At 38.3% G+C, this 13320-nt stretch overlaps 1 protein-coding gene across 13 annotated transcripts in view; it reads left to right on the forward strand.

The window, feature by feature from the left end:
* The window catches only part of synrg (synergin, gamma), a 49251-nt gene extending 36985 nt beyond the window's left edge, over positions 1–12266 (forward strand). For 6 of the 13 annotated variants that reach the window (XM_083548840.1, XM_083548841.1, XM_083548844.1 and 3 more), the window contains 3 exons: positions 4597–4745; positions 5268–5378; positions 11330–12266. In XM_083548840.1, the coding sequence (XP_083404966.1) occupies positions 4597–4745; positions 5268–5378; positions 11330–11461 (392 nt within the window). In that variant the 3' untranslated portion in view covers positions 11462–12266. Of the gene's footprint in view, positions 1–4596; positions 4746–5267; positions 5379–5563; positions 5600–7177; positions 7211–11329 lie in introns of all 13 variants that reach the window. The other 7 variants (XM_083548838.1, XM_083548839.1, XM_083548843.1 and 4 more) reach the window with 2 other exon arrangements.
* Positions 12267–13320: the final 1054 nt, after the last annotated feature.

Consider the following 13320-nt stretch of genomic DNA (forward strand, 5'->3'; position numbering starts at 1 on the left):
AACAATTCTGCATAAATGAGTGACCAAAATTCTTCCACAGTGCCGTAACAGACTCAGTGCAAGTTATCGCAAACGCTTTTTTATTATTTGTGTTTTAGGGAAGTTATTAGGTTTAGGGGCAAACACTTTTTCACACTGCTGTGTGTGTGTGTGTGTGTGTGTGTGTGTGTATATACCTTCTCATTCAAAGAGTTTTCTTTATTTTCATGACTATGAAAATTGTAGAGTCACACTGAAGGCATCAAAACTATGAATGAACACATGTGGAATTATATATGGAATTATATACATAACAAAAAAGTGTGAAACAACTGAAAATGTCATATTGTAGGTTCTTCAAAGTAGCCACCTTTTGCTTTGATTACTGCTTTGCACACTCTTAGCATTCTCTTGATGAGCTTCAAGAGGTAGTCACCTGAAATGGTTTTCACTTCACAGGTGTGCCCTGTCAGGTTTAATAAGTGTGATTTCTTGCCTTATAAATGGGGTTGGGACCATCAGTTGTGTTGTGCAAAAGTCAGGTGGATACACAGCTGATAGTCCTACTGAATAGACTGTTAGAATTTGTATTATGGCAAGAAAAAAGCTGCTAAGTACAGAAAAACGAGTGGTCATCATTACTTTAGAAATGAAGGTCAGTCAGTCCGAAAAATTGGGAAAACTTTGAAAGTGTCCCCAAGTGCAGTCACAAAAACCATCAAGCGCTACAAAGAAACTGGCTCACATGCGGACTGCCCCAGGAAAGGAAGACCAAGAGTCACCTCTGCTGCGGAGGATAAGTTCATCCGAGTCACCAGCCTCAGAAATCGCAGGTTGACAGCAGCTCAGATTAGAGACCAGGTCAATGGCACACAGAGTTCTAGCAGCAGACACATCTCTACAACAACTGTTAAGAGGAGACTGTGTGAATCAGGCATTCATTGTAGAATATCTGCTAGAAAACCACTGCTAAAGAAAGGCAACAAGCAGAAGAGACTTGTTTGGGCTAAAGAACACAAGGAATGGACATAAGACCAGTGGAAATCTGTGCTTTGGTCTGATGAGTCCAAATTTGAGATCTTTGGTTCCAACCACCGTGTTTGTGTGACGCAGAAAAGGTGAACGGATGGACTCTACATGCCTGGTTCCCACCGTGAAGCATGGAGGAGGAGGTGTGATGGTGTGGGGGTGCTTTGCTGGTGACACTGTTGGGATTTATTCAAAATTGAAGGCATACTGAACCAGCATGGCTACCACAGCATCTTGCAGCGGCATGCTATTCCATCCGGTTTGCGTTTAGTTGGACCATCATTTATTTTTCAACAGGACAATGACCCCAAACACACCTCCAGGCTGTGTAAGGGCTATTTGACCAAGAAGGAGAGTGATGGGGTGCTGCGCCAGATGACCTGGCCTCCACAGTCACCAGACTTGAACCCAATCGAGATGGTTTAGGGGTGAGCTGGACTGCAGAGTAAAGGCAAAAGGGCCAACAAGTGCCAAGCATCTCTGGGAACTCCTTCAAGACTGTTGGAAGACCATTTCAGGTGACTACCTCTTGAAGCTCATCAAGAGAATGCGAAGAGTGTGCAAAGCAGTAATCAAAGCAAAAGGTGGCTACTTTGAAGAAACAACAATATGACATTTTCAGTTGTTTCACACTTTTTTGTTATGTATATAATTCCATATATAATTCCACATGTGTTAATTCATAGTTTTGATGCCTTCAGTGTGAATCTACAATTTTCATAGTCATGAAAATAAAGAAAACTCTTTGAATGAGAAGGTGTGTCCAAACTTTTGGTCTGTACTGTGTATGTGTATGTATATATATATATATATATATATATATATATATATATATATATATATATATATATATATATATATATATAGGGGAGTGGTGGCTCCAGCGGTTAAGGCGCTGGATTGCCGATCGGAAGGTCTGGGGTTTAAGCCCCGGTATCGCCAAGCTGCCACTCTTGGGCCCTTAATGCTCCGGGGGTCCCTTACGAGGGAAATATCAAGGTCCGTGACGTCGGGGTGACGTGGGGCTCACCACCTGCAGGAGGGACCGTAAGGGACGGTGCTGTAGAGGATTGGGCAGCAGTCGAAGGCGGGGGCCTGCTTAAACTGCTGCCCCCACGACCCGAATTACAGATAAGCGGGAGAAAATGAATGAATATATATATATATACTACCTTATTGATAGATAATTTTATTAGAGTAACATTACACAATATATAGAACAACTTTAATGTTGATCTTTAATAAAATAATCTATTAATAAGGTAGTTAATGCTGTTATATTACAGAAAGGATAAGAGAAAGCAAACAATTATGCAAATAAACTGCTTCTCGGTGGTGTGATATCCTGCGTTCTCTTCGGGAATTTCTCACTTTTTCCTCTGGACATTCAAACTCAAAAGTGGTGAAAACCATGGATGGCTGTAAATTTAACAAACTAATCTGTGTTGATTTTTTTTAAGGCAAATACGTGTATAGATAACAAAAGTTACTGCTGATGCTGTGCACAGCCATGTAAAATTAGCATTACCTGCTAAACTTGTAGGAGTTGAAAAGACTAGAGTGCAGAGTCTACCAGAGTGTGGAATTTCAAGTTGATGGGAATTTCTTTGGGGTTTTTTGGTCAGAGGTTGGGAGTTATAACCACCAGTCAAATGGAGAAGCACTTCTTGTTGTGGTTAGTGGCGGGCCGTGCATTTGGTACCTGAGCCTTCAGTGGAGACTTACCCGACTTAATCCACTTCTTAATACCAACAATATTACGTCACATACCATCAATACTATACAAAAATACAATATAACAACGTGTGGTATTACAAAGAGAGAGGCATTTTGCATATGGAGGGTGAATACCATTTTACTAAAGCAAGAAACCCAGTTAAGACATCTCCAATCCGCTACGCTACAACCGCAATTGTGCACCTACATCATCTGGAGCAGCTCAGAATCAATATTTGTCTAATAACATGACAAAAACATAAAAATACAACCTAATCATAATTTGCACCGCTCCTCAGAGGCTGTCGGTTTGACAAAGGTGTTTTTCCATAGTTGCCACCGGCTTGCTCATTAGGGACAAACTTACACTTATAAAGAACATCTTATTCATATTTATCACAGCATTATCTGTGTAAAGCTGATTTGAGACAATGTTCATTGTTAAAAGCGCTATACAAATAAAAATGAATTGAATTGAATTAAGCCAATGGTACCACTCATTTTCACTGGTCTGGAAGTGGTGAACAAACCCTTTCCCAGGCTGAGACAAGCTAGCTAGCTTCGGGGAACCTCTCCTGACAATGTCTAACTTTTCTTCAAAATGTAGAAAAAGTTTGTCCGAGACTAAATCAATTTCTCTTCCTCTGTAGGCATAAAAAAGTCTAACTAGGATGTATTAATGTGTGCAGTGCGCTACACACGTGTTTTGCCATTCGAACTTGGCTCCAACAGTTTCCCTCTGACCAACCAATCAGAGGATGGAAAAATGCTGACGCTATTCTGGGCCAGCTAGCTGGCCTTGTGAGGCGAGTTTGAAATCTGATTGGTTAAAGAAACAGAGCTAATTCTTGAGGAGACTATAGTAAAAATGCCAGCAGTACTGACTTTGAAGGCCCTGGACAGATTAGATTGACATGGCAGCACATAGAGGCTGAAATCTGATTGGACAAAAAATCCTACATCCACATACACCTACTGGAGCAAGTGCAGCCAAGAGAAACACTACGAAATTAAGAGAATTAAACCTTTGGGAATTAATTAATAACATTTAATGGAACAAATATTAGAATTTAGGTTCTAAATGTAGGTCAGTGCTTCTGATAGTGAAATTGAAAACTGATAGTCAAAGAATTTCTGCTCAAACTGTCAGAGACCATCTAAGGGAAGCTCATCTGCATGCTCGTAGTCCTCATTGGGGTCTTGACCGGACTGCAGTTCGTTGTCATAACCACATGGAGTGGGCAAATGGTCACATTCCCAATACAGTAAAGCTGCACATTTTAGAGTGGCCTTTTATTGTGGCCAGCCTGAGGGACACCTGTGCAATAATCATGCTGTCTAATCTGCATCTTAATATGCCACTCCTGTGAGGTGGATGGATTATCTCAGCAAAGGAGAAGTGCTCACTAACACAGATTTAGACAGTTTTGTAAGCAATATTTGAAAGAAGTAGGCCTTTTGTGTATATAAAAAAAAGTCTTAGATGTTTGAGTTCAGTTTATGAAAAATGGGGCAAAAACAAGTGTTGCATTTATTATTTTGTTCAGTGTATGTGTGTGTGTGTGTGTGTGTGTGTGTGTGTGTGTGTGTGTGTGTGTTCAAATTCATAATTAGGTTTTTATTGTTGTACAATCATACAGTATGGTTGTAACTAGTTACATTTTTAATTGGAAAGGTGCAAAAGTAGAACACACTAATAGTGTTATTACAATTACAACTTGGTATTAAATTGAGTGTGTGTGTGTGTGTGTGTGTGTGTGTGTGTGTGTGTGTGTGTGTGTGTGTGTGTGTGTGTGTGTGTGTGTGTGTGTGTGTGTGTGTGTGTGTGTGTGTGTGTGTGTGTGTGTGTGTGTGTGTGTGTGTGTGTGTTAGGAGTGGTGGAGGTGTATCGTGTGGCCAGGCGAGTGGAGCTGGGCATCAAGGCCACGGCTGTGTGCTCGGAGAAACTGCAGGAGCTGCTGAAGGATATAAGCCGTGTGTGGAACAACCTCATGGGCTTCATGTCTCTGGCCAACGTTTCAGTAAGTAATTCCACCATCAGAATGAAGCACTTCATGCTCCCTGTAGCTTTTTGACACAAATCTCATTTTTCAGCCAGACACGTTTTTCTTTTTCTCTGAGTTGTCTTCAGCGAGTTCTTCTGTGCTCTGAGGTGGTGTGAGGCAGATTGCTGGTCAGTGCTGCATAAAGAAATAACAGAAAGTGGAGAGATGGGTTTGTGCTTAGGCTGAGGTCCACCTCAGGGAGAATATTGCTTTTAAAATGGCAGATGATAATATTAGAGGTGTCTGTGGAAGCGAGTGAGCTCTGGGCAAGAATGAGTGGGAGTTAGAAGAAGTATGTGAATTCTTATTTTTTTCATGCACCCGAAAAGCACCATGTCTAGTCAGAGGCTTTTTTTTTTTTTTTTTGTGGAGGTGTATTGATCAGCAGGCAGGATGAGCTGCTATAATTCCTCTGCCTACTGAGGCTTAGAAAAGTCTAACTCTTTATGGAGCATAGGCATTCATTCTGTGTATGCGTGTCTGTATGTGTGTTTCCAGCCTGATGAAAGCTCTCTGGACTTCTCCTCCTGTATCCTGAGGCCAGGCATCAAGAATGCAAAGGAGTTGGCCTGCGGAGTGTGTCTGCTCAATGTTGATTCACGCAGCAAGGTCTGTATTGCATACACATTCATACCAAGCATGATATATTCATGCATTGCTGTTCTGATTCCTGTTGGTACCTTCAACATGATGTTGGTGCAAGCAAAACAGCAACATTTTTCAACCAAACTTCACACAACTGTGATCACAAAGGTCTCAGACTGACTTCTGATTTGCATTTGGTTCTTTTGTAGAAGAAGGAGAACACATTCGGACGTCTGTTTAAAAAAGTATGACACCCTGATCTATCTAATGGTGCTTTGGGAAGTTGGTGCTTTTAGTCTGTGGTGCTAAAATGATTCCAGTCTATTGCAGTCAGATGGAAACTCTGTAACATGAAAGCTACATATTGCTGGGTGTACATTCTCTTAGCTCTGGCAGTTTATTCTCAGTACACAGTTTTTTTGAGGATCAGTCAGGCTGCTGTTTTATTATGCATGCTTCTGTAAAAAAAATCTACAGAGTCAGATGATAGAGACAAGTCATTTTGGCACCACAGTTTGGTAGCAGGTGATGTTTCCAAAAAGGAGCAGTTAGTTTAAATGGTGGTGGCACAGTGATGGTATACTCGCAGCATTGCCCTCTCACAGCTCCAGGGTCCCTGATTTAATCCTGAGCTCAACGTTCGTATATGTCGAGTTTTAAAGAATCTTCTCATATCAATGTTGGTTTCTTCCAGGTTCTCTGTTTTCTTCCTATCTCCTGAAAACTTTGCATTGGCAAATCCAAATTCCAGGTTCACGCTTAGTTTTTCTGCGATCAACTCCTGTTACACGATAAAAACCATCAGGATGAGTAAATGTAACTTTTTTAAGAACAGCTGCACAGGGAAACAGCTGATGATCATGAGCATCGTCATCAGGAACAGGCAACTAGCTGGAAGTTAAGTCTTATATAAATATTTTAATAAATTGAAAGCTAGAATATGTTTATATATATATATATATCGATCAATAAAAGTATGTAACAGCTCTTTGTAACAATAATGTACTGATTGGCAAGTTGTTATGGTGATTCCTCTGCTTCATATTAGGTTGCATCACACCATCCCATTGTTCATTACTTTCCCAAAGCATCAGTCATGTTTTATTCCTTAGTTCTTAAATGTAGTCAATAAATAACAACAGATTTGCTTCTCTATATGAATGAAAATTGGTATTAGGTTTCCATAATAGTTTAATCGTTTCACACTTTTATTGCAATGTTCATTGATCGTTTCTTTTAGAGGTAGACCAATTTACCCATACCAATAGCTTGGCTGGGTTGTTCTTGTAGTTTTTAAAATGGATACTGTATAAAAAAAAATTTTAAGTCAAAATGTTAATTATATTAATACATATTGTGAAAATTCATTCAAACTGAAACAAAAGAAAAAAAAACTGTTAAATCCAAAATGAATAAATAAAAAAAAAAAACAGCATGTGGCATCAGCGATTGCTCTCTGGAGTCTCTGGCCACTCCAGCAAAAGATACAACCCGGAAAAACTATCTGAAGGATTGTTTGCCGATAGCCAATAGTTTAATCAATCGACCAAATAAATCTCAATCAAAACTGGCGAATCTGTCAAACTCTAGTTTCTTTACTGCATGTTTAACACATTGATTTGCAAGTCTTCACATAGACTCGTGTGCAACTAATCAAATCACAATAAGAAACAATTCGCTTAATGAGCAAATTGCCTATACCTTTAGCGCTGTAGCACTCAAACACTTGGGGCTCCTTGGTTGATAAGCTTCCTCTTCATTTCGATGCTTTCTTCAGGTTTCTTTGGTTCAGATATCCATAACAATGTTTATGCTAATTCCAGGCACTTGTAAAAGACCCAGGCACAAAGTTAATGGTAACTATTTCCTTTTTTTTCCCTTAATTTGTCTGAAAGCTTTGACAGGCTGTTATCAGAAATGTTCTCCTCAGGACTGTACCATGGTCTTTACAGCTATTCACATGTAGGTCTTAACTGTTTGAGGCTGGAATCTGCTTGCAATTAACCTTTGAGCCTGTCTCTCTCCCAATCGGTTGACCTTTTCACTATCTGTGCACCTCTTACCTTGTCGTCAAGTTCCCATGCAGTATCTCTGCATGAAATTAGCCTTTTTATTTTTGGAATTGTTCATTGAACAAGGGAGTGAGTGTATCATCAAATGTTCCTTATAGCTTAAAAATCACAGCTTTTTATTCCTGTTATTGCTTTAGTATTTAATAAGAATAAAGTAATTACAAAAAATACTTTTCAAAATAGGCTAAATAATATACATTTTCATGTGTGTACAGACACACACGTACCACTTCTCATTATTTCAATTATCCAATCACTGACTCATGTGGCAGCTGCAGAAATGCATAAAAATTACAAAGTTCAAGTTCAAAATAGGTTAAAAATCTTTCAGTTGATACTTGAGGATTGAACTAAGACTTGGAAAATAGGTTGCATCCACAGCAGGGATCCGCAAACCTTTTTCTGTGAGGGCCTTTAGTGGGGTTTAATGGGGGTAAAGTCAATTTGTAACAGAAAATGACATTGGGCAGTAACTACCAGTATTATTGTGGGAGGTTTTATTATGAATGTATGCCTGCTAATGCTAGATTAGTTTATTCTTTTATTATACACCATATAGACAGATGAGCATAACTTAATATAAATATAAATCCTATTAAAAGAGCATTGTTATTTTCATAATAAAATGTTTTAATAGTCATCACCAGTGTTGTGCTCGTTACTAAAAAATAGTAACTAGTTACAGTTACTCGTTACTTCATTCAAAAAGTAACTTAGTAACTTTGTTGATTACTTACACCAAAAACTAATGCGTTACTGTTAAAAGTAACTTTTTAGTTACTTTTTTAAAGAACGTTCTTTAATGTTCCCATTAATGCCCTTTTATGCGTTATGGTTTATACAAACACAAAACTGACTTAAACACAAAGTAATTTTTAAACACTATTTTATTAAAGTCAGACCAACACAAACTGAATATATCACAAGGATTTCTGAAATAAATAACAAAACAAACTGAATAATATATTCACAATCAAAAACTAAAGTGGCTTCTGCTGTTGTGTTGAGCTCTTAAAAATGTTCCTTTCACAGCTGAAGTATGAAAACTATCAACAATGTAGAACAGAACACCGGGTTAGCTTCTAGCTTAATCGAGGCATGGAGTTTCTGGAGGTGCTGCTATCGCAGTAGATACGACCTTCGAACCAGAAAGACACAGCTTACATTTGCACTTTGAGAAACTCGTCTTGCTCTCGCCCCGACTCACCATTACTGCCGCACAGACCAGAATAAACGGAGACACGGCCACAGTGCGTCTTCTTCGTGTTTACAGTGGTTCATCCACCAATCCTACAATGCGTCTCTGCTGTAAACAGGTTAGACTGTAGTCTACACTTCAGCCCAAATTCATTTATTTTTAAAAAGTAACGGGTAACGCACCATACGGTAACAGACTTTATTTAAAAAAGTAACGTGTTACAGTATTAGTTACTGTCAGAAGTAACTGTGTTACAGTAACGCGTTACTGCCCAACACTGGTCATCACTATTGAAATCAAGACTGACTTACTTATTAGTCTAACAAATAATTAGACTACGTTCTGTCTACTACGATTTTAGTGGATTTACCAGTAATGATAGCTAGGTTGGATCGTACTTGCTGATAACCGATTAACCAACTGTTTTTAAAACTGTTAAACTAGTTATAAAAAAAATGCATCCATGTAAAATATTACTGAAGTTTATTTAAAACACAAATACTTACAATTATTATTATTAAAATTGTGCTAAGTGAAATTATAATGAATATATTAATTAATAAAATATTTATGCACCTCGCAGCCTTGCGTGTAAAAACAAACAGCAGTGATTTGCCTCTAGAGGCCGCTCTAGATGGATCGGTATAGATTTTTGCCGATAGTTTCAGCAATCAACTATCGGTGCCTCAACCTCTAATAATACTGTAACTAAGGGAAATTTCAGTTTGAATGCCAATATGTATTATCATATACTTTCAATTTTCAAAATATGTCTCTAGCACTGTTCAGGGGGATGTTCCAAATGTGAGGGCCATGTTTTGGGGACCCCTGATCTACAACTATGCAGTTAAGGTTGAACCAGTGCCCACTGTAGCCTCAGATTCCTGTTCTTGGCCCACAGGCGTGAAAGCTGCTGTCGTAGCCTATTCACCTGTGAGGTTCTACACTTGCATTTTGAGATGCTTTTACGTTCACCATGGTGGTAAACAGTGCTTGAATATTTTAAGTTTTTTCTCCTCTGACTTCTCTCATGAACAAGGCATTTGTGCCTACAGAACAGCTGCTTACTAAGTTTATTTGCCAACTATATAGTCAACTCTAGAGACTACATGAAAATCCCAGGAGATTTTAAAACCAGCTTATCTGGTATCAATACCCAGCATACAGTCAAAATCACTTTTCTAACATTTTTTTCCATTCTGTTTGATGTTAACATGTACTAAAGCTCTTCACACTTTTGAATTGCACTGTTAATTGGATAATCGCATTAATTAGCAGAGGTACAGGTGATCAGGTGTTCCTATTCCTAAACTGAGTGAGTGTATGTGTATATGTCTGTATTACAGCCTCTCCGTGTGGGAGAATGAGTCACTATACATGAGTCATGATTATTTCACCAGAAATGCAACCCCTTAAACACACACACACACACACACACACACACACACACACACACACACAGAGCAGCTTTAGCGTTCATGAAGATAGTCAATTGGCTTTTTAAATGAACTCAATTGCATGCTCATGTTTTACTTCCATATATAGTTAATGTGAGTGGGAAAAAAAAGTAAAGGTCTCCTTGGAAGGTACATGGGAGTCATGAATACACAGTCACATTGTTAAGTCCAATTAATGACGCACAATACAGGATTATATATATATATATAATAATTCCCGAACCAAACCAAAATGTGTGTGTCTCAAAAGCAGTGGTGGACGAAGTACACAAACCATGTAGTTGAGTCACAGTAGAGACAGATATTAAAGAAAAAATGCTACCTTTTAAACTTTCACTTGAGAAAAAGTACAAAAGTATTTTCCTTTAAATGTACTATCATTTATTATGGCTATAATGTTTCTATTTTCATTTTGATCAAAAGAGTCTTTTGCTTATTCAACTCAGTTTATGTGAAAAGACTCTGATGTGACTCTCAGCACACTGATCTATTAATAGAATGTTATTTATGAGCTAAACACTGATTGATATCTAATAAAATTATCATGATCCCAGAACCTTCTTTTAAACTACTTCAAATAATCATGCAAATAAGGCCACAGGTGTTGTGACAAATTATTCAGGAGATTCTTCCATCATTCCTCTCTAAATGTTCTGCTTGCTGTTGAACTGACACTAAACTGTATGTTGGTGGGAAGTAGATACACCAAGCGTCAATCAGAACAAGTTTAAAAAAGAGTGCGCGCTCAACCCTGATTGGTGACTCTGACCAGTTACATTTTTATCCGCTTATTAATAACAAGGAACGACTGATTTCACAAAATGTAGTTTTAAATGTAGTGAAGTTAAAGTAATAGTGTCCCCAAATGGAAATACTCCAGTAAAGTACAGATATGGGGAAAAAACTGTTTAAGTACAGTAACGAATTACATTTACTTTGCTACTTCCACCACTGCTCAATAGTATGTAATATATATTATTATTTCGAGTTTATTCTGACAGGTAAAGGGAATTAAGACGCCTTTTGGGAGTGAAGACATGCATTTACATCTGATCGTTTTTCCTATTTTTTCCTTTCATGTTCGTTGTTTCCATTGTCTTTTTAATGCGTCCAACCGCAGTGTGAACAGGTTACACTCCGCAGCTGCCTGCGTTGTGTCGAAGTACTCGATTCTCGGTTGAACGCTAATGAATATTATCCAGCCTAAACACTTTCTGTCTCACCTCTCTTCCCTCCTGTCTCCGACAGGCTTTTAACTCCGAGACTGATAACTTCAAACTGACATACGGCGGGCACCAGTACCATGCAAGCTGTGCTAATTTCTGGATTAACTGCGTCGAGCCCAAGCCTCCTGGCCTCATCCTCCCCGACTTGCTGTGATTCCTCTGATCCACGTCTGCTGCTGTGGAACAACTGGCGAACAACCTAAACCTTCTTTAAATGTTCTGGTTTTGCTTTTTCTTAATTTATTGTCGCTCTTTCTTTTTTCTCTCCTTGACCTAAAAAAACAAACAAACAAACAAAAAAAAACCTTCAACTTGGCCTGTTGTGGTACTCGGGGTTTGGTGAATGTGTGCTGTTGTAAAAAAACAAGAAAATCGGTTATTTATTGAGCTGCATCTTCAACTTTTCTTCGTTGTGTTTTTGGCTGTGTGTATCGGTCCGATGTTTAACTGCTGTATGAGCTCGACCCCATTGATATCCATGATAAGGGAAGTCAATTGTAGATGCACAGAAATGTGACATTTAGTTAATTGCATAATTTGAAACAACCAGAAGAATCTTTATATTGGCACACGTTCTATAGATCATGATTGTCTTACATTAAATAGAGAAAGGTGTTTTGCTTTCGCTTATCAGGGCTCATTTATTGGCCAGGAGGGGATGGAATTGTCTGAGATGTAATTATATTATTTGGGGATGTTTTATAAAACATCACAATTAGACAGGACCAATAAAAAGGGTCTTTTACAACGGGGTGATGTGTGACAGCATGTTGGATATTTCTTTTCTCTTTTGTAACATGAGATGATGCTTCAGAAGGATGTCGTCTTAAAACTCACTTGTTATTTCTTCATCTTAGACCAACTGCAGCTTATTTACATGAACTACTGAGTGTTAATAACATGGCTGTATACAGTTATAATGTCTGTTACAATGTCTATTAAATGCTGTGTATTGCTTATTTATTATTATTTTTTAAACCAATGTTTTTATATAACAGGGTATTTATTCATGTGCACTAAAATTATCTCCATAAAATAGTGACGTTAAAATGGACCAAATGTAATGGGATAAAAGAATACAGCCACTGGCAGATGTTTTCATTCTCGATGTAGCTGATCGTAATCACAGACAAGCAGCCGGTGTCCAGATGTTCGCGAATGGCTTCATTGTTATCGATCCATTTCCTGTTAATTTCTGCTCATCTAACCGTTTATGTCGATGGGTAAAGATAATGATGAAATGAGCAAACACACACCATGTTAATGTTAAATTCTCAGTTTTGACTGGTCCGGAGATGTTTTCCACGTTCTATTTACGGTCGTGTGAATTCTATTGTTTTATGTATCAGGGCATAAAAAATGATCAGATCCTTATCAGGTCTTAAAATTAGGTAATGAAACCCCAGATGAGCAACAACATATGACAAATGACTCATATATTGTCATATATTACAAAAATAATTCCAGAATGGAGCAGCCATATCTAGTGAAAAACCCAGTACACCTTTATTAGTTCCATAGGAATTTTATGGATGTTCCAGCTAATTCACCGAAATGCCAAAATGACATATCATTACTCTACAGGCCCTGGTTAGCATGTTAAATATAAATGTTTATGACAGTAACTTTAGGTAAAGACTGAACAGTTATGTTTTGTTTGCAAGGTTTGCCTCTTTTCTGTAAAAATAACATGGCAGCACTTTCTTCTCGACAATGTCCTTCGAACAAATGAGACCAAATTGGAGCAGTTTGACCATAATGCACAGTCCCACGTTTAGCAGAAACCAAACACAACATATCAGCTGTTGAGCACAGTGGTGAAGGGGTAATGGTTTGGGCTGATTTGTAGCCACAAGACTTGGGCAACTTGCAGTCATTAAGTTGACCATAAACTTCTCTGTATACGAAAGTATTCGAGTGTCCCCAATGTGTTGCCCCAAAGTTGTAAGCAAAACATTTTTTTTAGAATGATTTATGCTGTTGCTTTACAATTTCCCTTCAGGACAATGCTCC

The sequence above is a fragment of the Silurus aristotelis genome, assembly GCF_946808225.1.
Source record: "Silurus aristotelis genome assembly, chromosome: 8".
Classification (NCBI taxonomy): domain Eukaryota; kingdom Metazoa; phylum Chordata; class Actinopteri; order Siluriformes; family Siluridae; genus Silurus; species Silurus aristotelis.